General features: G+C 43.2%; 1 protein-coding gene and 2 long non-coding RNA genes across 11 annotated transcripts in view; 2 read left to right on the plus strand and 1 right to left on the minus strand.

The window, feature by feature from the left end:
- Positions 1-6927, plus strand: part of LOC140583972 (uncharacterized) — a 127010-nt gene extending 120083 nt beyond the window's left edge. For 8 of the 9 annotated variants that reach the window (XM_072707897.1, XM_072707896.1, XM_072707889.1 and 5 more), the window contains 3 exons: positions 1310-2107; positions 3750-4547; positions 6192-6927. In XM_072707897.1, coding sequence (XP_072563998.1) covers positions 2095-2107; positions 3750-4525 — 789 coding nt within the window. In that variant the 5' untranslated portion in view covers positions 1310-2094 and the 3' untranslated portion in view covers positions 4526-4547; positions 6192-6927. Of the gene's footprint in view, positions 1-1309; positions 2108-2744; positions 3153-3749; positions 4548-6191 lie in introns of those variants that run through there. The other variant, XM_072707895.1, reaches the window with a different exon arrangement.
- Positions 6928-18996: 12069 nt separating this feature from the next.
- Positions 18997-26539, plus strand: part of LOC140583970 (uncharacterized) — a 129418-nt gene continuing 121875 nt past the window's right edge. Inside the window, exon 1 of the long non-coding RNA XR_011986033.1 lies at positions 18997-19225. This is a non-coding gene — a long non-coding RNA (uncharacterized lncRNA). The remainder of the gene's footprint in view (positions 19226-26539) is intronic.
- Positions 24247-26527, minus strand: LOC140583964 (uncharacterized). The gene is made up of 2 exons (XR_011986027.1): positions 25955-26527; positions 24247-25677 (listed from the first exon to the last, which is right to left on the minus strand). It is a non-coding gene; the product is annotated as an uncharacterized lncRNA (long non-coding RNA).

Consider the following 26539-nt stretch of genomic DNA (forward strand, 5'->3'; position numbering starts at 1 on the left):
AGCAAGTTTTAAAACTAGCTGTGAAATTGTTGATGCTGTTGTTGATCTGAATGTTGCTGACAGAGCCTTAGGATACGTCTCTATACACATGAGTGAGGGGATGGATGCACTATTCTATGGAGGCCTCTGAAGAGAAAAAAATTATCCCAATTTTATATTGAGAGGGATGGTTAATTCCTTTTTAATGCAGACAACGTTAAAAGTCCCTGTTCTGCCGTTGATCTTTTGCATGCATGCTATCATGTATTAGTTTACTCTGTATTTTGATCACATGTCAAACTAAAGAATTTTTGGTCGTATTTTTGTTCCTAATTTTGAAGTAATTGTAAAATAAAAATGTTGTTCTTTTCCGCCGCCATGCTTCGTCTTACTTGTGAAGGTTATACTTGCATTGAACTTGCTTTGTAGACAGTAAGATCCTGCCGGCATTAATTCTCCACTGTGTGGTAATTTTGAGAAATTGCGCACGTTTCTTATCCCGTCAGAATCGGTAAAACTAACGCCATGCGAATGTGTCTTAGCGCAGAGTTTAAAATATTTACGGTTTCCGGTCAATGAAGGCAGTTTGAAATAAAACAAAAACGGTTAAACTTTCTGGATGCGCAAACTCTCGCTCTTGGCAAAATGGTGCAGATAGTTGAGATAAAGGACTGTTACTTGATGAGATTTCGAATCCATCACTCCTTAAATGTGGAGAACATGGATCCAGAAGGTATTAATGATTATAGTGATTAAATGATAATAAAGTTGTAGCTCCCGGTATGTGACAGACGAAATGAACGGCCAAGTCTGCATTGGCCTAATGCTTGTTAGTCTTGAGGTAAAGCTGATAAGTAACACCTTTGGTTTTCGAGGTAAAATAACTGACCTGTTGAAAAATTCAACTTTTATCTACAGAAACGAATGTATTTTGAACTGCAAACGGATACATTGGAAGCAGAGTTTTAAAATGAGAAAATGTAACGATGTGATAGGAAATGCCATTCGTTATACTCCCCTTCTGTCTCCCATTCTTGCTCATCTTGTTTAAATAATAAGAAAATGAAAAGCAAGATCACTGTTAGTGACAAAAATGCAGGACTAAATGTGTTTCATTTAATATTTATTCATTTGGATATGTGTGAGAGTAAGCGTATGCATGGATGTTGTCTTCTGGTTTAGCTTTCTTAGCTTTATCAGTAATTCACATTATTTCATTTATCTGACAATCTGAAGCCCATGGACTCATTTTAAACTGATTTTGTAGTAGAGTATTTATCCAGTTATTGTCATGTTCTTATATATCTCTCTGTGTTCCATTTTGTCCCAGTTCATGAGTTTGTGGAGGACAAGTTCATCTCCATTCTGGTCGTGAACTTCGAGAGGAGCCCACTGACCATGGAGAACTTGCTGTCTCTGGCCCTCAGTGTCCCTTCATTTTATTGGCGGCTCACTGGGGAGGAGTTGGATCCCAGCCTATTGCACGTAGCAACTGCACGGCTGCAAGTGGTACATCATGGTACAGAGACTGGTGTCCAGCATGGGGATGGAGAATCACCAGCTGAGGAGGATGACCATTACAGACAGGAGCTGCCATCACCCAGCTCTAGAAGGGAGGCTTCCCCTGCAGCTCCAGCATCCACGACTGAGGATGCTAATGGGCTTCCTGAGGCTCTCCCCTTGGCCTGGGGTGAAGATGAGCCCTCATCTCCATCCTTATCTGTGGCTTCTGACACTCGACCTGGAAGTCAGATTGAGCCAGAACATGCTGAGCCCTCCAGCTCCACCTTCTGGATCCCTGTGGGCCCTAACAGCACGTGGCAGCAGCTTGAGATCGAAGGCCGCAACTACCTGCGGAAGCTGGATGAGCTCAGCATCCCCGAGGGACTCTGGGGCATTACGGACTACGGTGATGACCACACCGTGCTCATGTCCGTGCATGTCTCCGTGCATGTGAGCAGTTCTCTGCGAACATGGGGCGTGAGGCAGGAGGAGAGGCCTCCTCAGAGGCCCGCTGGCACCAGTCAGAGGAAGCGCAAGGCCGAGCCCGACGACACCAGCGGCTCAAGTTCTCCTCCACCGCACAAGAGGCCCATGCGCTTCTGACTGGATTCCATGTTTTTACGCTGTAAGTTACATTTTTGTTTCAACATAATTAGAAGATCCCGCAGGAAAATATTAGTCAGTTACTTAATAAATGACCAAAAAGTAGTTGAATAGGACAGCTGGCCAACGTGTCTGTGTGCTTCCACTGACTGGCACCCTGACATATAATGATTTTTAACAACGAGGAGGAAAAATTCATACAGTAAATTAGTTAACAATAATTAGTAATCAAGTATAGTTCTCATTTATCATAATGTAAAATTCAATAACCTTTTCTGACTATTAATCTGCACAATTTAATAATTTAATTAATATTACCTAATTTGTTTATCATTTTCTGCAATCACTGTGCGTTTAAGCAAGTTTTAAAACTAGCTGTGAAATTGTTGATGCTGTTGTTGATCTGAATGTTGCTGACAGAGCCTTAGGATACGTCTCTATACACATGAGTGAGGGGATGGATGCACTATTCTATGGAGGCCTCTGAAGAGAAAAAAATTATCCCAATTTTATATTGAGAGGGATGGTTAATTCCTTTTTAATACAGACAACGTTAAAAGTCCCTGTTCTGCCGTTGATCTTTTGCATGCATGCTATCATGTATTAGTTTACTCTGTATTTTGATCACGTCAAACTAAAAAATTTTTGGTCGTATTTTTGTTCCTAATTTTGAAGTAATTGTAAAATAAAAATGTTGTTCTTTTCCGCCGCCATGCTTCGTCTTACTTGTGAAGGTTATACTTGCATTGAACTTGCTTTGTAGACAGTAAGATCCTGCCGGCATTAATTCTCCACTGTGTGGTAATTTTGAGAAATTGCGCACGTTTCTTATCCCGTCAGAATCGGTAAAACTAACGCCATGCGAATGTGTCTTAGCGCAGAGTTTAAAATATTTACGGTTTCCGGTCAATGAAGGCAGTTTGAAATAAAACAAAAACGGTTAAACTTTCTGGATGCGCAAACTCTCGCTCTTGGCAAAATGGTGCAGATAGTTGAGATAAAGGACTGTTACTCGATGAGATTTCGAATCCATCACTCCTTAAACGTGGAGAACATGGATCCAGAAGGTATTAATGATTATAGTGATTAAATGATAATAAAGTTGTAGCTCCCGGTATGTGACAGACGAAATGAACGGCCAAGTCTGCATTGGCCTAATGCTTGTTAGTCTTGAGGTAAAGCTGATAAGTAACACCTTTGGTTTTCGAGGTAAAATAACCGACCTGTTGAAAAATTCAACTTTTATCTACAGAAACGAATGTATTTTGAACTGCAAACGGATACATTGGAAGCAGAGTTTTAAAATGAGAAAATGTAACGATGTGATAGGAAATGCCGTTCGTTATACTCCCCTTCTGTCTCCCATTCTTGCTCATCTTGTTTAAATAATAAGAAAATGAAAAGCAAGATCACTGTTAGTGACAAAAGTGCAGGACTAAATGTGTTTCATTTAATATTTATTCATTTGGATATGTGTGAGAGTAAGCGTATGCATGGATGTTGTCTTCTGGTTTAGCTTTCTTAGCTTTATCGGTAATTCACATTATTTCATTTATCTGACAATCTGAAGCCCATGGACTCATTTTAAACTGATTTTGTAGTAGAGTATTTATCCAGTTATTGTCATGTTCTTATATATCTCTCTGTGTTCCATTTTGTCCCAGTTCATGAGTTTGTGGAGGACAAGTTCATCTCCATTCTGGTCGTGAACTTCGAGAGGAGCCCACTGACCATGGAGAACTTGCTGTCTCTGGCCCTCAGTGTCCCTTCATTTTATTGGCGGCTCACTGGGGAGGAGTTGGATCCCAGCCTATTGCACGTAGCAACTGCACGGCTGCAAGTGGTACATCATGGTACAGAGACTGGTGTCCAGCATGGGGATGGAGAATCACCAGCTGAGGAGGATGACCATTACGGACAGGAGCTGCCATCACCCAGCTCTAGAAGGGAGGCTTCCCCTGCAGCTCCAGCATCCACGACTGAGGATGCTAATGGGCTTCCTGAGGCTCTCCCCTTGGCCTGGGGTGAAGATGAGCCCTCATCTCCATCCTTATCTGTGGCTTCTGACACTCAACCTGGAAGTCAGATTGAGCCAGAACATGCTGAGCCCTCCAGCTCCACCTTCTGGATCCCTGTGGGCCCTAACAGCACGTGGCAGCAGCTTGAGATCGAAGGCCGCAACTACCTGCGGAAGCTGGATGAGCTCAGCATCCCCGAGGGACTCTGGGGCATTACGGACTACGGTGATGACCACACCGTGCTCATGTCCGTGCATGTCTCCGTGCATGTGAGCAGTTCTCTGCGAACATGGGGCGTGAGGCAGGAGGAGAGGCCTCCTCAGAGGCCCGCTGGCACCAGTCAGAGGAAGCGCAAGGCCGAGCCCGACGACACCAGCGGCTCAAGTTCTCCTCCACCGCACAAGAGGCCCATGCGCTTCTGACTGGATTCCATGTTTTTACGCTGTAAGTTACATTTTTGTTTCAACATAATTAGAAGATCCCGCAGGAAAATATTAGTCAGTTACTTAATAAATGACCAAAAAGTAGTTGAATAGGACAGCTGGCCAACGTGTCTGTGTGCTTTCACTGACTGGCACCCTGACATATAATGATTTTTAACAACGAGGGGGAAAAACTCATACAGTAAATTAGTTAACAATAATTAGTAATCAAGTATAGTTCTCATTTATCATAATGTAAAATTCAATAACCTTTTCTGACTATTAATCTGCACAATTTAATAATTTAATTAATATTACCTAATTTGTTTATCATTTTCTGCAATCACTGTGCGTTTAAGCAAGTTTTAAAACTAGCTGTGAAATTGTTGATGCTGTTGTTGATCTGAATGTTGCTGACAGAGCCTTAGGATACGTCTCTATACACATGAGTGAGGGGATGGATGCACTATTCTATGGAGGCCTCTGAAGAGAAAAAAATTATCCCAATTTTATATTGAGAGGGATGGTTAATTCCTTTTTAATGCAGACAACGTTAAAAGTCCCTGTTCTGCCGTTGATCTTTTGCATGCATGCTATCATGTATTAGTTTACTCTGTATTTTGATCACATGTCAAACTAAAGAATTTTTGGTCATATTTTTGTTCCTAATTTTGAAGTAATTGTAAAATAAAAATGTTGTTCTTTTCCGCCGCCATGCTTCGTCTTACTTGTGAAGGTTATACTTGCATTGAACTTGCTTTGTAGACAGTAAGATCCTGCCGGCATTAATTCTCCACTGTGTGGTAATTTTGAGAAATTGCGCACGTTTCTTATCCCGTCAGAATCGGTAAAACTAACGCCATGCGAATGTGTCTTAGCGCAGAGTTTAAAATATTTACGGTTTCCGGTCAATGAAGGCAGTTTGAAATAAAACAAAAACGGTTAAACTTTCTGGATGCGCAAACTCTCGCTCTTGGCAAAATGGTGCAGATAGTTGAGATAAAGGACTGTTACTCGATGAGATTTCGAATCCATCACTCCTTAAACGTGGAGAACATGGATCCAGAAGGTATTAATGATTATAGTGATTAAATGATAATAAAGTTGTAGCTCCCGGTATGTGACAGACGAAATGAACGGCCAAGTCTGCATTGGCCTAATGCTTGTTAGTCTTGAGGTAAAGCTGATAAGTAACACCTTTGGTTTTCGAGGTAAAATAACCGACCTGTTGAAAAATTCAACTTTTATCTACAGAAACGAATGTATTTTGAACTGCAAACGGATACATTGGAAGCAGAGTTTTAAAATGAGAAAATGTAACGATGTGATAGGAAATGCCGTTCGTTATACTCCCCTTCTGTCTCCCATTCTTGCTCATCTTGTTTAAATAATAAGAAAATGAAAAGCAAGATCACTGTTAGTGACAAAAGTGCAGGACTAAATGTGTTTCATTTAATATTTATTCATTTGGATATGTGTGAGAGTAAGCGTATGCATGGATCTTGTCTTCTGGTTTAGCTTTCTTAGCTTTATCGGTAATTCACATTATTTCATTTATCTGACAATCTGAAGCCCATGGACTCATTTTAAACTGATTTTGTAGTAGAGTATTTATCCAGTTATTGTCATGTTCTTATATATCTCTCTGTGTTCCATTTTGTCCCAGTTCATGAGTTTGTGGAGGACAAGTTCATCTCCATTCTGGTCGTGAACTTCGAGAGGAGCCCACTGACCATGGAGAACTTGCAGTCTCTGGCCCTCAGTGTCCCTTCATTTTATTGGCGGCTCACTGGGGAGGAGTTGGATCCCAGCCTATTGCACGTAGCAACTGCATGGCTGCAAGTGGTACATCATGGTACAGAGACTGGTGTCCAGCATGGGGATGGAGAATCACCAGCTGAGGAGGATGACCATTACGGACAGGAGCTGCCATCACCCAGCTCTAGAAGGGCGGCTTCCCCTGCAGCTCCAGCATCCACGACTGAGGATGCTAATGGGCTTCCTGAGGCTCTCCCCTTGGCCTGGGGTGAAGATGAGCCCTCATCTCCATCATTATCTGTGGCTTCTGACACTCAACCTGGAAGTCAGATTGAGCCAGAACATGCTGAGCCCTCCAGCTCCACCTTCTGGATCCTTGTGGGCCCTAACAGCACATGGCAGCAGCTTGAGATCGAAGGCCGCAACTACCTGCGGAAGCTGGATGAGCTCAGCATCCCCGAGGGACTCTGGAGCATTACGGACTACGGTGATGATCACACCGTGGTCATGTCCGTGCATGTCTCCGTGCATGTGAGCAGTTCTCTGCGAACATGGGGCGTGAGGCAGGAGGAGAGGCCTCCTCAGAGGCCCGCTGGCACCAGTCAGAGGAAGCGCAAGGCCGAGCCCGACGACACCAGCGGCTCAAGTTCTCCTCCACCGCACAAGAGGGCCATGCGCTTCTGACTGGATTCCATGTTTTTACGCTGTAACTTACATTTTTATTTCAACATAATTAGAAGATCCCGCAGGAAAATATTAGTCAGTTTAGGGCTGGACAATAATTCGATATCAATATATATCGCGATAGAATTTTTTTTCAATAACGGTGATACGATTTTTAAACACATTTCCTATATTTCGATATACATTTGAATATATATATATTCATATATATTCGTGTATATATATATTCATATATATTCGTGTATATATATATATATATATACACACACACACAGTCGAACCCACTTATCTCGTCCTCGGTTAACTCGCCAACCCTATTAAGTTGGCGTTTTTGAAGTGGAACCGCCAAATTCGGCACTTAACATTGGTTATCTCGATCCCCGTGACGATTCGCCGGCTTTTAAAAATGTATCACAAGTGCTAAACAGCGCGTATTCAAATCGCATTCGCAGGGTAATTTGCTAAACAACGCAGCTGTGAAACGCGATCCAGGTAAAACTTTTTTAGACAGCATAAATAATATTGAAGCATTTGTTTTCAAGCAGACTGTTAAAGGCAAAAGCAACAAAGCATTTTAGAAACCATAGTAACCGCGTGTATGATACTTATCAGAGCTGTGTCAGAGCGAAATGACTCGTGAATTTAATTTTGACACTGGTTAGCTTTTTGTAAAAACGAACTACAGTACACCCCGCAGGTTTTTTGTGAGCGATCTTTGTGTTTTCAATTTTGGAGAATATAATTAAAGGTTTGTATCGAGAAACGACGGTGGTTTTTATTGTATACTAGTAAATTTCTGCTGTTAGTTGGTGCATATGCCTTTTGTTAGCCAATATGTATGTCGGGGCCGGCTCTACGCTGGGGCAACGCCCCCTTAAGCAAACGTCCTGCCCCCTTAAATCAAACTTTTAGAAGTTGAGGAAGAAAATAATAATTACCCACAAACTGAATATGGACAAGATTTACTACAGTAGCTGAAAAATCCACTGAAAAAGGCACAAACGAGATGATAAGTTTCACTTCTTGTTCGCTCTTTCTGTTTGTGCGCGGGCTCACACTGCACTCGGCAGAGATCCCCCACTCACCCTCCCCCCAGCTAAACATCCAATCACTGTTAGTATGCAAATGAGTCCGTTTCTCAGTAGGCAGGGCAGAGCGAAATGAGCTGCGCGATTGCGGGAGGGGAAGCAGCAATCTCTCTCGTCAAAATCATAACGACTCGTGAGATCATGGTTCGAATTATTTTTGTCTATTTGGGGGGGTCTTGATCGGGGGGTACTGTACCCTCCAGTACCCCCCCGATCAAGACCCCCCCAAATAGACAAAAATAGCAGTTTGGGGGGGGGGTCTTAACATTTTTCTTTTGTTTTTTTTTTTTTAAAGAAAGATAACCTCACCATATAGGAAAATTTTATGTAAAACTATTTCAGACACCCCTAGTGTGGACCGTACCATTTTAACCACCTCGGCGCTAGAAGCAGCTTAGCCAGTCAGTTACGTCATTCATTCTCATTGAGCGACTTGTTCGTTGTGATTTCAAGATTTCAAGATTCTTTATTCGTCACATACATAGTTATAACAAGTACAACATGTAGTGAAATGAACCCTGACCGATCCTATTTTTCAGTTTTATATTTCAAGACTCGGTGAATTGATTTTTTCTTTTTCATAACTTAGCCTACCCTTTTTAGTTTTGGTAATATTGGCAATAGTGAAAAGTGTTTTGTTGGGTTCAAATATGTTTGATATAGGCCATCCAATTAAGGTAAATGTCATGTTTTTACTTGTTTTAATCTGATGAGGAATATTTTTCAGTTTTCCCCCTGAGGGATTGCCACCTTATGTGGTCAGGGGGTTTGCGTGCCTCAGTGACCCTAAGAGCTACACCAGCAGAAGCTTAGCCTTCAGGTGGGACACCCAAGTTGGACAGGTCTTAGGGTAGAGGCCTGACAAAGTGCAATCCAATTACATGACAAAAACTGTTATCCAGAGCACCACCCCACCCCTTTACCGCCTTTGTCGCCACCATGTGCCCCCTTCACATTTATGTCTGCCCCCTCATATATGCATGTCTAGAACCGGCCCCGATGCATGTACATATTTATATTATGCCGATCACGTCAAACAAATCGCGGCAATGCCAAAAACACCAAAAACCTGTGCATGTACATTCTCAGTTATTAATGCACATAAATAAATTTCAAGCACATGTTAATATATTGCTGCCATATTGGTTTTCGGTTATCTCGATCATCGGTTATCTCGACGCTTTTTGGCAACCTCCTAGGCCGGCGACATAACTGGGTTCGACTGTATATGAATTATCAGCCTGTTCTAGTTTAAATGGAAATATATTATTGTTAATAAGCTGAGTCTAAGAGTTTTATTTATTTGATAGTTTATTTCACATTTCTTGTTTGTACAGGCTAAATACAAATAAAAAGTGAACCTTATTTTTTTTTGTACTGTTTTTATTAAAAAAAAAAATTATATAATTTTAATAGGAGGAGCCTGGAGGTATTATAGACTTTGCAAATTCAGTTTGCAGACATCCATTGTGTGTGTCCTCGGCAGTTTTTTCCTGAGGCTTTTTAATATTGTCCATATCGATATCGGAATTATACCGTATCGACCAAAATTAAGAAATATATCGTGATATAATTTTTTGCCATATCGTCCAGTCCTAAGTCAGTTACTTAATAAATGACCAAAAAGTAGTTGAATAGGACAGCTGGCCAACGTGTCTGTGTGCTTCCACTGACTGGCACCCTGACATATAATGATTTTTAACAACATCTGTTACTCGATGAGATTTCGAATCCATCACTATACTGTATATGTCAGGGTGCCAGTCAGTGGAAGCACACAGACACGTTGGCCAGCTGTCCTATTCAACTACTTTTTGGTCATTTATTAAGTAACTGACTAATATTTTCCTGCGGGATCTTCTAATTATGTTGAAATAAAAATGTAACTTACAGCGTAAAAACATGGAATCCAGTCAGAAGCGCATGGGCCTCTTGTGCGGTGGAGGAGAACTTGAGCCGCTGGTGTCGTCGGGCTCGGCCTTGCGCTTCCTCTGACTGGTGCCAGCGGGCCTCTGAGGAGGCCTCTCCTCCTGCCTCGTGCCCCATGTTCGCAGAGAACTGCTCACATGCACGGAGACATGCACGGACATGACCACGGTGTGATCATCACCGTAGTCCGTAATGCTCCAGAGTCCCTCGGGGATGCTGAGCTCATCCAGCTTCTGCAGGTAGTTGCGGCCTTCGATCTCAAGCTGCTGCCACGTGCTGTTAGGGCCCACAGGGATCCAGAAGGTGGAGCTGGAGGGCTCAGCATGTTCTGGGTTCACTGGGTTCGTTTCGAGGGACGAAAAATCCTTTTTTTCGCCGATTACAGCGGCCAGACGGCTCGAGCTCGCAAGGCTATGTCCCCCGTTCTGAAGAAGGCTCGGGAAGCTGGTGTTCCTGCTTTTCTGTTGTACCCGACTAAAGTTCGCCTTTCTTTTGCGGGTAACCAGTGGTTTTTTACCGACCCAGAAGAAGCTCTTCAGGCAATCGGCGCTTTCACCTCCACCGGGTCCTGGCCAATTTAATATGCCTATTCGGTCTGCTTTGTTGTTTGCCTGTTATTATATTGCGGTCACACTGTGCGTGTGGAGTATATAAATCGGGTGCTTTTCTGTTAACGATTTTGTGTCTGTTCTATAGTTGATTTTGCTTTGTAGTTTACGCCGGGGGTGGCCGGCGGGCTTGAGTATTCACGCATGCCTTATCCCCTGCGTGTCACGCGCTGGCTTTTGGCCCCGCGCTGTTCTGGGGGGATGGGGGGGAGGGGGGTGTTTTGTGGTTGTTTTGCCTTGGGGTTCGCGCCCTTCGGCTCATTGGATGATGGTGTTCTTTCTTATGGGGTGTTAGGGGTTTGTATTACTGGAGCTTATTTGTTTATGGGTTGTCTGTTTTCACTAATTCCTTCTCTAACGATGTGCTACTCTATTGACGTCTCCCTCTTTGTCTCTCTCTCTCCAGTATTGTGCTGTGGATCTATGTCTTTTATAGCTGCTGATGGCTAACTTAGTTATGGCTACCTGGAACGTGAGGACGCTTTCGACCCCTCAGAAGCGCTCTAGTGTCACAGACATTTTGTTTAGAAATAGGGTGGACATTGCTTTTTTGCAGGAGACACATTTGGAGTGCATTGGTGCATTTGGACCAAGCGCATGAGGCTCGTATCGCCAGGGTGCGGGCCGAACGCAATGGTTTACTTTTGCGTAAGGCTGAATTTCTTGTACATCGCACTAGGACACGGTATTACGCTAGTGGCCTGGTAAGTTGTTGGCGCTTAGGCTCCGCCAGTGTGACACTTTTCAAGTGTAAAATTCAAGGATGGAGCTGTAACCACCAAGCCTTCTGAAATTAATGACCGTTTTCTTGATTTCTATAAGGATCTCTACTTATCCGACAGCCCTCCATCTCAGACAGCCCTGGACTCGCCTTTTTCCCTGGCTTCTCTCCCTATACTTGCTCAGCAGGATGCCTTACTACTGGAAGCCCCCATTACATTTTGTGAGCTCACTGAGGCCCTTAAGTCATTTTCTAAGAATAAAGCTCCTGGGATGGATGGTATTCAAGCTGAGGTGCTGCTCACCTTCTGGGCACAGTTAGCCTCCCCTCTGTTTCGTATGCTGTCCTCCGCCATACGCTCCTCTCAGCTCCACCCCGCTTTAAATTCTGTGATAATCTCTTTGCTTTTAAAACAGGGCAAAGACTCTGCTGATTGTTCCAGCTACCGTCCCCTATCTTTAATGAACTCTGATGTTAAGCTATTGGCTAAGGTGTTGGCTCGCCGCCTTCAGTTAATGATAGCTATGATTGTACATCCCGATCAGACCGGTTTTATTTCAGCTCGCTACGCAGCCGACAATATGCGTCGTCTTCTGCATATTGTTAAAAATGATTATTCTCCCACTGCTCTTTTCTCATTGGATGCCGAGAAGGCCTTTGACAGGCTTAATTGGAGTTTCCTCTGGGAAATTTTTTTTTTGCCCCGCTTAAATTTCTTAAGTGCTATGCTTCCTTTGCCGCCCCCTTCCCACTTTTTGAAAGATGTCCGGTCGACAGTAACGTCCTTTCTCTGGAATGCCCGCAAGCCTCGCATAAGGTACTCCTTTCTTACTCTTTCTAGAGATGATGGGGGTCTCGCTCTACCGGAATATGAATGGTACCACTGGTCCTTTGTTCTCCGTTCGGTCTGGCACTGGCTTCAGCCTCCCCCATCACCGCCTTCCTGGTTTCCAATAGAGGAGAATCTGGCGCGTCCGCATCAGCTGCAACATCTCCCTTTTCTCTCCCTGAAAGCTAAGGCAGCTAAACCTGTGCTAGGCTCAATTGTGTCTTATGCTGTGCAGATTTTCCATCGGGTCGAGAAGCGCACTGGCTCTGTCCCTGTCTGGCACTCAAATACACCAGTATTTCTTAATAGAGCGCTTAACATTGGTGGTCAGCCCATCACAAACTCCCGGTGGATCTCGTCCGGAATCCGTGTTTTGGGTGATCTATTTGATGACTCTGGCCTCCTCACGTTCCAGGCTCTCAGCTCTAAATTTCCTATCCCTCCTTCTTCCTTCTTTTTCTTTCTACAACTGCGATCTGTCTTCAGAACATGTGGGATTTCCTTCTCTGCTCCTTTGCCTATTCACCCCTTTTGCAAATTTGTGGCTTCCCTGTCCAAATCTAATAGACCAGTCTCCACGCTGGACATGTTTTTGCGTAATGCTGGTCAGGTTATTCCACCTGTTGCCCGTAAATGGGGTGATATCTCTTCTCCTTCTCCATTGTGCTGGCGCACCATTTTTAAAAATATTAAGCGGGCTTCTAGAAATCCCAATCACCAGCACGTTCAGTTTAGTTTTGTGCACAGGATGTACTGTACTCCACGATTGCGCTTCGCTATGGCTCTCGATCCTGATACCCTTTGTAAATTGTGCCCACTTAGAGCCCTTGGTATGTTCTGGGAATGTCCACCTGTGGCCGCTCTTTGGTATGCGGTCTCCTCCTTTCTTTCTGATCTGCTGGATGTGACTGTCCCTTGTTCTCCTCAATCTCTGTTACTCTTAGAGTTCTCTCTCCTTTCTTTTTCCCCTTCTCAGCAACAGACGATTTCTTTATCCTCTGTCGCTGCAAAGCTTCTGTTGGTCTCAAGGTGGAAAGACCCGAGTCGTTGCACTTTCATAGTCTGGAGGGCTTCCCTTTACAATCTGATCATGTTGGAGCTGTCTGCTGCTTGAATAAATGGTGCCTCAGACGTTACTATCAACAATTGGGAGCGTAATGCTTCACTTGTACTACAGTACATTGAGGAGAGCACATCACCTATTGTGTCTGGTTAATTTCTTATGTTCTTATGTTCTGGTACGGTTATGTAGATATGCTATATGGCAATATATTTGGTGTGTGTGTTGTGTATCTATGTGGATGTCTGGGGGTGTGCATGCATTTGCATTTATAGGTGTATGTGTTTTATTTATTATTGCTGTATGTATATTACTGTGTATGTATATAGATGTATATTCTTTTGTTTCCTTTAATGTCTTGCTCCGGTGGGGGGGGTTTGGTTCTGGTGTTTTTTTTTGTTTTGTATGTTGAACAGTTTTTGATGTGTCACTTTTTTGTGCATTGTAGTAAAACCCAATAAAAAATTGGTTGCAAAAAAAACAACCAGAATGATCATTTAAAAAAAACAAAACCTTTATGAGGTTGTGCAACGAGGGGTACGACTTTCATCACGTTTGCACTTCTCTACATCATTTTTGGCCAATTTTTTGAGTCTTAATGGCGGTGTCATCTGAGAACTTCTTTTTATAAAATGCATATTATGTTTAAAAAAATTCCAGCTTTACGGTTTCAGGACAGAACAGCCACTCTGTTATGATGAACATTACGGTATTTTGAGTGTTATTAGTTGTGGCGCCCCTTACTGTACACTGACTACGCCACCCCTTGCGATTCACTACCTACTGAGTGTGCCAGAGCAAGGGAACAATGCTCTAATAAGAAGTACAGATGCAGGTTTTACAGAAATATAAAAGTACAACCTTTAACAACAAATATTCTTGATTGGTCACCAATTAAATAGGTCACTACCTTGATGTTGGGGAAGGGACAGTAAACAGACAAAAAGGGGAAGATGAAAAAAGAAAACAAATCACCAAGACATTGGGACAGAGGCCTATTGAACCAAGGGCGGGTAGACACACTGGTGGGAAGCTAGGGTTTCTATACCACACGTGACTGTGCAAACCCACTTATCCTAATATACACTTCAATCCAATACCCTGCAACCCTCACAGTACTCAGGTACCTTAAGTGACCATTGAAAGTCTTGCAGTTCAGGACTCGGTAGGACCACAGCAGGGGCTGACCCTGACGCACACTGAATAAAGCAACACTTAACTCCCAATTGGGTAGTATACAAAACAGTTTAAAACAGCTGGGGCAAACAAAACAGCTTCACACTATGTGGAACTGCAAGACTTTCAATGGTTAACACAAAAAAAGGCTAGGGAACCCAGCTTTCCAGTGTAATCTCCCTCAAACACATTAGGCAACCCTGTGCAAGCAGCACCCAGGTTGATTAAGGATAAAGGAGGGGGCTAAGGGACTAGACAATAAGAATGATAAAAAGAAAAAAATACAAATAAAAAAATAAACCCACTCTAGCCTGTGGCGTACAGAGCAATTACACTTAAGCTACAGCGCACAGGCTAGAGGAAAACAAAATGCACAACAAAGAAACAGAAGAAAAAAAATAAATACATAAAGCTATGAGCAGCACCACATTCACACAGTACAGAGAACAGCAGCTAGCCATGCAACATAGCCATATGGACCTATAAATCAGACACACAATTAAGTGCTTGTGTTCAGTTAAATGATGACTCATCCATTAAGAACCACTAGCTAAATGGCTAGGGAACAGCTAGCGAATGCTAATGTTTTAAAATACTAGAGTTTGACAGAAACTTACCAGCAACAACAAACATGTATACATTAGCTACGTGAATGCTAATTATCAGAGAGCATATACTGTAAACTAGCACACTGTCATGGATCCGGGCGGCTCGGGCACGGGAGCGAGGCATAGTGCAGGCACAGAAAAAGGGTGGACGACCCACTTGCGGCTCAAGGAACAGAAAAGGGGTTTATTAAATAAAACAGAAAACACAACAAAACCAAAAGGACCACGAGGGATCAAAACTAAAAAGGGATTAACAAAAACTAAATAACAAAACCAAAATACACGTTGAACACTGAAAATATCTAAACCATCTAACATCCATGAAACAGAACACAATGAACCACTAGGGAACTGAACAGAAGCAGGAACTAAAATACTAAGGGTTAACGAGACTAACACAGGACAGGTGAGGCTAATTAAGAAAGACCAGGGAAACGGGGTACAGGTGAAACTAATACTCAAAAGGAACTAAACAGGGAAACTAAGAACTAACCAAGTAATCAGAACACTGGGGAATTACAGACAGGTAATTAAGACAAGCAGGGGCACAAGGAACAAAACCAAAAACCAAAAATCACCAAATACAATAACTAGACAAACTAGGGAGCAAAATACAAAAACAGGAGGTGGGATTCAAACACAGGACAGAAGGTACAAAGACAACCAGACACTCAAGGTGTTGAACCATGAGGCCAACAGAACAGGGGAAACTTGAAGACAAACATGAAGGACGGGATGACCAGCAATGCCTGCTGGTCAAACGGGGAAGGGACTCGGTAGGACCACAGCAGGGGCTGACCCTGACACACACTGAATAAAGCAACACTTAACTCCCAATTGGGTAGTATACAAAACAGTTTAAAACAGCCTGGGCAAACAATACATGCAACAGGTTACCCCAGACTGCAGTGTAATGTTCTGAAACAAACAATACAACATGGACACGGTAAAAATGCAAACAGGCCAATCATAATATCCTGACATGACAAAGACATGTACAGGATTAACAACACATACCTGTCCCAGTATTAGCAGGATACGCCAGAAGTTAAGCTTGGAGATACATCAGTCCCAGCATGGTCATAGCTACCAGCGTCCACGCTGATTACACGCCAACTCGGAAGTCTTAAGTAGTTCTAACAGCGCCTGCTGTTAAAACCGGAAACGGGTGGAGTCATATTTTCACCTTCATGACTCCCGCCGACTGTGGCAAGGAATATATACAATCACGGACTATAAGAATAAACACGCCGTTGCGTTGAGCACTGACGCTGTGTTCGCCGACGAGCTGAACGCGTTCTTCGCGCGGTTTGAGATAAACAGCTCTCACCGCGGAGACAACAACAGTCTGATCTCGGTGAGCGAGGACAGCAGCGCGGCTCTGGTTAGCCTGGCAGAGCGCGATGTGCGCCGGGCTCTGAAGCAGGTGAGCATCAGAAAAGCAGCGGGACCAGACGGGATTTCAGGACGAGTCCTGCGATGCTGCGCTTATCAGCTGACTGGTGTTTTCACTAAGATCTTCAATGAGTCCCTAGCTCTGTCTATTGTGCCAACGTGTTTTAAACGGTCCACCACAGTTCCCGTTCCGAAGCACAACAAGCCCTCCAGCCTGAATGACTACCGCCCGGTAGCCCTAACATCTCTGGCCATGAAGGTGTTTGAAAGGCTGGTAAAGAACTTAATCTGTTCATCCATCCCAAATTCCATAGACCCATTACAGTTCGCCTACCGCCCAAACAGATCCACTGAGGCGTTACCTGCAAGATCGCTATTTTTCTTTATGCTGCAATTGTTTTCATTATTACTTTGTTTAACTTGACACATCACATCTTTAAATTCTCATCCTTGCATTAGAATATAGACCAGTTAATACTGATGGTATCTCATCCTGTGTCATATGTTTTAAAATGACTACACACTGAATATTGAACTGAAGCTTGACATACAGTAAAAAAATTTAATCGCAAATCAAATCGTAATCGCAATTTCTGTCAGAAAAATGGCGATTCGATATTTTCCCCAAATCGTGCAGCCCTAGTTGGCACCACGTCCTGGGTTATTCCCTGCTTTGTGCCCATAGCTTTCAGGATAGTCTCCAGACCCCCTGTGACCCTGCACAGGAAGTTGACCATCCCCGGCCAGCCCCCAGAGTTCTGTGGAAGTTAAAAACACTTTAGTCAAACAACAGACTAACCAAATCTCAGGCTGGAGTAAGCTTCAAAAAAGGAGCTGGTCATTACTTGAACAGAAGGGGAACATAAGAAGGAGACTAGAGCTCAGCTGACAACATATATCTCTCCCGTTCCTTGCTGATGATGGGAGGTCACTGAGACGAGGTGAGACAAGTAAATAGAAAGTCAGCTGGCTCCTGCTGACACCCAACAGTGTGACACAAAACGAGTGGCATTGCCGAAGACCTCACAGCTAAATATGGAAAGAGGGGAAATATTTTTAAAATGTAAATAAAATGTGGAGCACCTATAATAAAAGCACAGCTATTAGGTGCTAATGATCCAGTTCACACTCAAGATGCCTAAGTTTGATCAGGTCAATCCTGCGATGTAACATGGACAGGCAGGCGTAATGTACTCACTGTCTGCAGTATGAACAACATGGTCCCACACAGACAGGTGACCCCATAGAAGCGCCTCTCCAGGTTAACAAATACCTTCACTCAGATACTTATGCTCAAATGCTGTTCGCTGTCAGACTCTGCAACAAAGTCCTTGCAGCTGACCCCACACACATAGACTAACAAACACACACATCCAATACACCATGGTAGTTTCTATGTGCAATATTAGTTCTTGTCAATCCCTGTCACTCCATTGCGTGCCTGTCCATATAGATATATCCAGTGTTGTACATATATTTATATATCCACTCTGTACATAATATACATACACTCTATTTATACATACATATATTTATCTGTTTACATATACACACATATATATATAAATATTTTTCAATATACTCATCCAAATTTATGTTTCCAGATTGTTTGTATAGTGCACTTTTATACTGTACTGTTGGTACAGTTTTTATTCTATTATTTTTAATTTTGCTACTCTTGTCTTGCACTGTCCACTTTTCTGCCGTGACGATGCAATTTTCCACTTGTGGGACTAATAAAGACAAATTTGCTGCGATCTCTGACATTTGGACATGCTTCACTAAGAACTGTGCTGAGAGTTTCACTCCAGGAGAACACATGACCATAGATGAACGGCTGTTCCCTACCAAGGTTCCTTGTCCATTCAAGCAGTATATCGTATCCAAGCCGGACAAATTTGGGATCAAGTTCTGGATGGCCGCAGATTTGGAGACCGAATATGTCTGCAATGCATCCCCTTACTTCGGAAAGGACCCCAGTCGTCAGAAGTGGGAGAGGCTGGCAGAGAACGTGGTCATGAATCTGATGGAGCCATTTTTGGATGATGAGAGAAATGTCACAACGGACAATTTCTTCACCTCACTGGCACTCTCACACAGACTGCTTCAGCGCAAAACAACGCTACTGGGCACGGTGAATAAAGTTCGGCATGAACTTCCTCCACTTGCAAAGGACACTGCACAGCGGGAGGAATTCTCCACGTCAGTGCTTTGCAAAGCCTAGCTAAGCTCAAAATAAATAAATCACAGGGCCCTGATGGCATCTTACCTATAGTAAGATACCCAGAACCAGAGCTACTGGCACAAAGAAGGATTGCTGGGATTGCTGCGAGGATTGCTGGGATTGCTGCGAGAGAGTGGTGTTGAGCTGCAGCGATTGTTTGGGATTGTTTGGGATTGTTTTTTGGAGTGTTTTGAGTGTTTGTGTGCTTTACCTGTTTACGTGGGTGGCTGTTTATTTCTATTTATTGTTCTTATTTCGGTCGGCGTGAGTGCTTGTCTGTCCTGTCTGTTAATTAACAGCGCGATTATTACCGACAGAGAGCTGCGGGTGTCGCGTGAGCGGCGTTTTTCTGTCCGCGTTTAAACTCCGTAACAAACACCCGCAGGGCGATTATAACTAATAGTATCTAACGTCGGTATCACTACCCGGCGCCGGAAAAGGACAGTTGCTCCTGAGCTTTGCTCGGTCGCCAGTCGGGGCCGGGAGGACATTTTCCACTTTTTTCCCGCTCCGGCAGTAGCCTGCTGTGAGGGGGTTTTTGTGGTTTTTCGACCTCCCAAGAGCAACTTCGATTTCGCCTTGTTTTTAGTTCATACTTGGTTCAGGCAGAGGTTCTTCTGGTAAGTAGTAGTAAATTTATCAGGTTTAAAATTTTAAATAAAATAATAATTAAGTTCCATTTTAACACAAGTAATAACTTATTTTAGTGTACTCCGCACGTTACTGCATTTATTGTTACGCAAATTAATCTTTATAGTTAAATACACTATATAAATTTACTGGGCTGGGAGTACGGGGCCATAGTGAGTTAGTTAATTATGGGGCCGGCTCAGTGTTGCGTTTGCAAGATGTTTGCCCTTCTGGACGTTAGTGTCCAGTCGGACTTCATCTGCGAGCGATGTAAGCTAGTGGACTCACTCATGGTCAAGGTTTGCGACCAGCTGGGGTGGATCCAGTTGTCGTGGTGCATGTTGGCACCAACGACATAGGCAAGGGTAGATGGGCTGTTCTGCAGGATAAATTTATAGAAGTCGCCAATAAGCTTAGAAGCAGAACGTCCATGGTGGTATTTTCTGAAATACTCCCCGTGCCACGCGCAAGTCAGGCTAAGTTAGCTGAGATAAGGAGATTAAATGCGTGGCTAAAAGGATGGTGTAGGAAAGAGGGGTTTAGGTTTATGGGGCACTGGAGGACCTTCTGGAACAGGTGGGACCTGTTCAAGCCGGATGGGTTGCATCTGAACCGGAGGGGAACCAGTGTACTGGGAAGGCGTATTTGTAGAGTAGTTGAGGAATGTTTAAACTAGGGACTGGGGGGGCAGGGAGGTTAGTTAAGTATGTAACTGGGGGGAAATGGAAAGCCCCAAAAAATTATATTATAAGTAGGCACTGTAATAGTCCTACCCTTTGTTGTCTGTATTTAAACGCCAGGAGTATTAGGAATAAAATTCATGATTTAGAGGCTCTTATCTCATCAGACTCTTATGATATTATAGCAATAACTGAAATGTGGTTGAGTGATAAGGATGGACAAGAATATAATATGGATGGTTACACATTGTTCCGTAAAGACCGTATAGGTAAGAAGGGAGGTGGTGTTGCAGTATATGTAAAGGAAAACTTGCAGGCAAGGGAGCTTACTGATATAAGTAAAAGTACGGAAGCTATATGGGTAAAATTAGATGCTACAAACTCAAATAGCCTAATTGTCGGTGTTTGTTACAGAGCACCCAATGTAGCTGCTGAGGAAAGCAGATTGTTATACAGTGATATTAGGATTATGAGCAATAAAAATGATGTGGTAGTTATGGGTGATTTTAATCTACCGGGGATGCAGTGGGACATTGTTGCTGGCTCTTCTGAAAATGAACTTGAGATAGTGGAATTAGTACAGGATTGTTTTTTTACTCAGTTTGTTAACACCCCTACCAGGGGAGATGCCATTCTTGATCTTGTTTTGTCTAATAACCAGGACAGGATTGGTAAATTAGACGTTTTAGAACCACTTGACAGTAGCGATCATAACATGGTTAAATTTGAGGTTAAGTTTAGTGCCCGAAGAGCAAAGTCCAAATCAAAAATATATAATGTTAGGAAGGCTAACTTCAATTGTATGAGATTAAAACTAGAAACTGTGAACTGGATGGAGTTAAATAACAAAACTGTTGAAGAGGCATGGGAATTTTTTAAAAGCACATTATTGCAAGTGCAAGAGGACTTCATACCTGTTTCCAGCAAGAATAAATCTAGGAAATTGCAACCTAGGTGGTTTAATAGGGAAATAAAGTATAAAGTAAGGAGGAAAAGGGCTTTGTTCCAGAGATGGAAAATAACTGATGATGACATAATAAAGCAAGAGTATCTAAATCTACAGGCTGAATTAAAAAATGACATTAGACGAGCTAAAAGGAATGTCGAAAGGAAGATCGCATTGGAGGCTAAGGATGACGTTAAAAGTTTCTTCCAGTATTTTAATTCTAAAAGAGCTCTAAAAGCTGGAATTACTAATCTGCAGGATAGTAAGGGTCTTATAATTGAAAACGACATTGACATAGTAAATGAGTTCAATGATAGTTTTGCACGGGTATTCACTGTTGAGGACACTAGTAACTTACCAGTTCTTATTACTAATCCAACATCGTCTATAACTAATATATATATAATTGAAGCTGATGTTTTGCAAAGCCTAGCTAAGCTCAAAATAAATAAATCACAGGGCCCTGATGGCATCTTACCTATAGTGTTAAAAGAGATGAGGGATATTATTTGCCGACCCTTAACATTACTGTTTCAAAAATCCTTATCTGAAGGTGTGGTACCTTCTGATTGGAAGCATGCCAACATAACGCCCATTTTCAAAAAAGGGGATAGAAGTAATTTGTCAAACTATAGGCCAATCAGTCTAACTTGTATAACTGGTAAAATTATGGAGGCTATAATCAAAGAGAAAATGGTAGATTACCTGGACTCAAATAACATTTTGAGGGATAGCCAGCATGGATTTAGGAGAGATAGATCCTGTTTAACAAATCTGTTGGAGTTTTTTGAGGAAGCTACTCAGGAAGTTGATCATAAGAAGGCCTATGATGTCATCTACTTAGATTTCCAAAAGGCTTTTGATGTTGTCCCCCACAAGAGGCTCTTATTTAAACTCAAAGCAACAGGTATTTTAGGAACTGTAGCGACCTGGATTGATAACTGGTTAACGGATAAGAACATAAGAACATAAGAAATTTACAAACGAGAGGAGGCCATTCGGCCCATCAAGCTCATTTGGGGAGAACTTAACTAATAGCTCAGAGTTGTTAAAATCTTATCTAGCTCTGATTTAAAGGAACCCAGGGTTTTAGCTTCCACTACACTAGCAGGAAGACTATTCCATACTCTAACTACATGCTGTGTAAAGAAGTGCTTCCTCAAATTTGTTTTAAAATGTTCTCCCGCTAATTTCCATTTATGGCCACGAGTTCTAGTATTTAGACTAATATTGAAATAGTCATTTGGCTGAACAGCATCCAGACCCGTTAGAATCTATAGAAGTATAGAAGTAATCCAGCAAACTATAGGCCAATCAGTTTAACTAGCATTACTGGAAAAATAATGGAAGCTATAATTCAAGTGAAAATGGTAGATTACCTAGATGCAAATAACATTATAAAGGATAGCCAACATGGATTTAGGAGAGGTAGATCCTGCTTAACGAATCTACTTGAGTTCTTTGAGGAAGCTACAAGTGAAATTGATCACAAAAAGGCCTATGATGTGATTTACTTAGATTTCCAGAAGGCCTTTGATGTTGTCCCCCACAAACGGCTCTTGCTAAAGCTTAAAGCTGCAGGGATTTTAGGAACTGTGGCAGTTTGGATCAAAAACTGGCTAACTGACAGGAAGCAGCGAGTAGTTATTAGAGGCACAATGTCACAGTGGGCCTCCGTTCATAGTGGGGTACCGCAGGGTTCAATTTTAGGACCACTATTGTTCCTAATTTACATTAATGATATTGACACAAATACATACAGTAAATTGGTTAAATTTGCAGACGACACCAAGGTGGGCGGTGTAGCAGATACTGATCTAGCAGCAGAGAGGCTTCAAAGGGATCTGGATTTAATTAGCGAATGGGCTGATACTTGGCAGATGAAATTTAACACAGATAAATGTAAGGTAATCCATGCAGGGAGCAGAAATATAAAGTACAGATATTTTATGGGTTCCACTGAAATAAAGGTAGCTGATTACGAGAAAGATCTAGGTATGTATGTTGATGCTTCCATGTCCCACTCTCGCCAGTGTGGGGAAGCAATAAAAAAGGCCAATAGAATGTTGGGTTATATCTCTAGGTGTGTGGAGTATAAGTCAAGGGAGGTGATGTTACACTTATATAATTCCTTGGTAAGACCCCACCTAGAATACTGTGTGCAGGTTTGGTCACCATACCTCAAGAAGGACATTGCTGCTTTAGAAAAGGTGCAACGAAGAGCTACGAGAATGATTCCTGGTCTTAGAGGAATGTCTTATGAGGAGAGGTTAGCGGAACTGAATCTGTTTAGCCTTGAGCAAAGGAGACTAAGGGGGGATATGATTCAGGTCTATAAGATTCTAACGGGTCTGGATGCTGTTCAGCCAAATTACTATTTCAATATTAGTCTAAATACCAGAACTCGTGGCCATAAGTGGAAATTAGCGGGAGAACATTTTAAAACAAATTTGAGGAAGCACTTCTTTACACAGCGTGTAGTTAGAGTATGGAATAGTCTTCCTGCTAGTGTAGTGGAAGCTAAAACCATGGGTTCCTTTAAATCAGAGCTAGATAAGATTTTAACAACTCTGAGCTATTAGTTAAGTTCTCCCCAAATGAGCTTGATGGGCCGAATGGCCTCCTCTCGTTTGTAAATTTCTTATGTTCTTATGTTCATATGTGGGCAGTGTGGTGGCACAGCGGTTTCTGCTGCCGCCTCACAGTGAGAAGGTCCTGGGTTTGATCCCTGGGTTGAATGCCCGTTGAGGCTTTCTTTGTGGATCTTGCATGCTCTCCCCGTGTTCGTGTGGGTTAGGGCTAGTTAATTCTTTGTTCCAAAAGGTCCAGTTGAATTCTGTACATTTTTTGGAAGCTGTGCAGTTGTTACCTAAGGTTATTAAGGTTATTTGTCCCAAGTTGGAGACTAATTTGCTTACTGTATTTTTTCCATTTCAATAGGTAATGTGCTGAAATAATGAAAAAGCAAAATAAACTATCTTGCCACCTGATCTTTTTGTCTTTTTATGTGGTATATATAGATAACTGGTCCTTCCAAAACCAGACAAGGCTTGTTTAGTTATAGCTTAAAAACCTTCAAATTACAGGTTAAATTAAATGTTTTACAGGATATTTAACAACTTATTTTTACAGATAATCATTCAACCTTGAAAAATGTTATTAAACTTACTTAATGTGATAGAAAACTTACAAAACCTGTTGAAGTATGGCATAAATTTGTATTCCTATCAGTTAAAGTTACTGTATTTTAACAGATTTTAACCATCTTAAAATATTTTTCACCGTTAACAGGTTTTGTCTGGCAGACTTTTGACTTATTTTACAGATGTTTTTTACAGTGTGATAACACAGAGAGTTACCTAGAATAAAAGTCTGGACCTCTCAGTTTGGTGAGTAAAGAAAATCTCTTTTATTCCAGCAATTCCAACAAACGCTCCCGTCACACTCTGGCGCTCGGTACCAAGTACCCCGAGCACACAGAGCCACCAGTTGATAAAGCATAACTCCCAATTCCCTATAAGGACTTCTAAGTCCTGATTGGTCACAAAACACCAACAAATGGAGCTCAAACGTAGAGCAGTGTTCAAAACAATCTCTTCTTGCCTAAAGCCTAAGACATAACAGACCCAATATGCCTCCCCTCCCGGGCCTACCAATGTCCAATTTTTCTTCTACACTCCCCCCTTTTGAACACGCGAGATCCGCGCTGTTCACAAATAATCAGAGTCCACGGTGTAGTAGTCCTCTGGACGAAAGCGCAACGGGCAGAAGTGGGCCGGTGGCGGTTGGATGGAACACGAGTCACCAGCGGTGTTGGTGTTGCTGGTGACATTGATGACGACCGGGGGCTGAGGTCCATAGAGCCAGGCAGGAATGGGAGGATCATCCACGTATGGAAAAGAGGGAGCCTGCAGGAACATAAGAGATTTTGCCTGGGAAGACAGAACTAGCAATATGATTAGTAGCAACACTACAAGCAAAAGCAATATACTAAAAACTAATGGTTTAATCACCCCGGATAAACCAGTGAGGAGAACCAATTGTCCCAGCTGTACTCAAACAGGCCATGCTCTTCATGTATCTCAGACAGCTGTTTGTGCACTGCGTCCTCTAGATCCTGCACAGCCTGAGAGGAATCAGGGATGTACGTGCAACATTCTTTCCCCACTATAGCACAAACACCACCTTTCTCAGCTAATAGGAGATCCAATGCCTCACGGTTTTGCAGAGCTACCTGCTTCGCTGTGGATAATTCACCTTTAACGGCCTTCACAGTGTCAAGTGTCTGACTGGTCACTTTTTCAACTGCAGTCTGCAGGGCAGCCACCTCTGTCTGAAGGTCTGCTACACCAAGGGATGGAATAAACCCCAAACCATTACTCAGTTCGACTAAGAGACCGTCTGCTCCGTGAATAAGCACGCAGTCAGCAGAGCAGCCAAGACGGACAAAGAGCCGGAGCAAATTTGATTTAGGACTGCCATATCATGATTGGTGTACGGAATCCCGTAGATTCCACACAATTGTGACCCTCTCGGGGGCCAGTCTTGAAGGAACCACCAGGGTCGGACACGCGTCTGCAGTGGACCCGATGGACCCAGGCGTCGATTCCCTCCACTTTCACTGCGTGAGGGGTCACCATCAGGACCTGGTGTGGTCCCCTCCATCTCGGCGTGGTCCATCTCTTCCCTCTCAAGTCACGAACTAACACCCAGTTCCCTGGTTCGAGCGGTGTCACAGCTTGTAACGGGTTACCGTCCGCATTCCTCCAATTGGCACGAACCTGGTCCCAGGCTGCACCTATCGCTCACCGCAGACCTGTGAGATAAGTCAGAAAATCCCCATCCACGGTCTCCAGTGTAACATATCGTGAGGGAGACAAAACACGCATCGGCCTTCCTGCATCGACCCAGGGCAGGCCTGTCGTCTCTGAAATTTTGGCCAATTTCTGTTTCAGCGTTTGATTTGCCCTCTCCACCATCCCTCTAACCTGAGTTCGCCACAGCATGTTTTGGGACTGTGGGGGGAAACCCCATGATGACACGGGGAGACTGGGGCATAAACAGCCACCACACGGTCCTTGACAGAGACAAACCTATTATCAACGGCATGGACTCCAAGACAGTTGAAGGTCCATCTCTGCTGCAGCCTTCTTCCACCTTCACAGCCGTTGTTGTGATCCACCTGCATGCCTGGACACAATCCTCCGCCTGCTCCGCTGTTGAGGTCTTTCTTGAGTCGCGCTTTGTCTGGCACCTCCCCCTCAACCTTACCGCCAAGGGTGACCCTACCAGGAGCGTGGCTCCAGACGGTATCGCTCTCGGGATCTTTGGCACACGCAAGCCTCCCCACCACGACAAGGTGGCGACTCTCCGGAGAAGACACACACAGGCACACAGACAGGTACACCGACAGGCACGCATGCACGCACACAGGCATGCATACAGGCACATACACAGTCAGGGACGCACGCAGACACACACAGACACGCACGCAGACACATACTGGCCGCACAATTGCACACAGGCAGGCACGCACACACACAGGTACGGACACACGCATGTACACAGGCACGCACACACACAGGCCCACACACACGCACAGGCACACAGACAGGGACGCACGCAAGCACACAGGCATACATACAGGCACTTACAGACGCACACACAGGCACGCATGC

The sequence above is a fragment of the Paramormyrops kingsleyae genome, unplaced genomic scaffold (genome assembly GCF_048594095.1).
Source record: "Paramormyrops kingsleyae isolate MSU_618 unplaced genomic scaffold, PKINGS_0.4 ups27, whole genome shotgun sequence".
Taxonomy (NCBI): domain Eukaryota; kingdom Metazoa; phylum Chordata; class Actinopteri; order Osteoglossiformes; family Mormyridae; genus Paramormyrops; species Paramormyrops kingsleyae.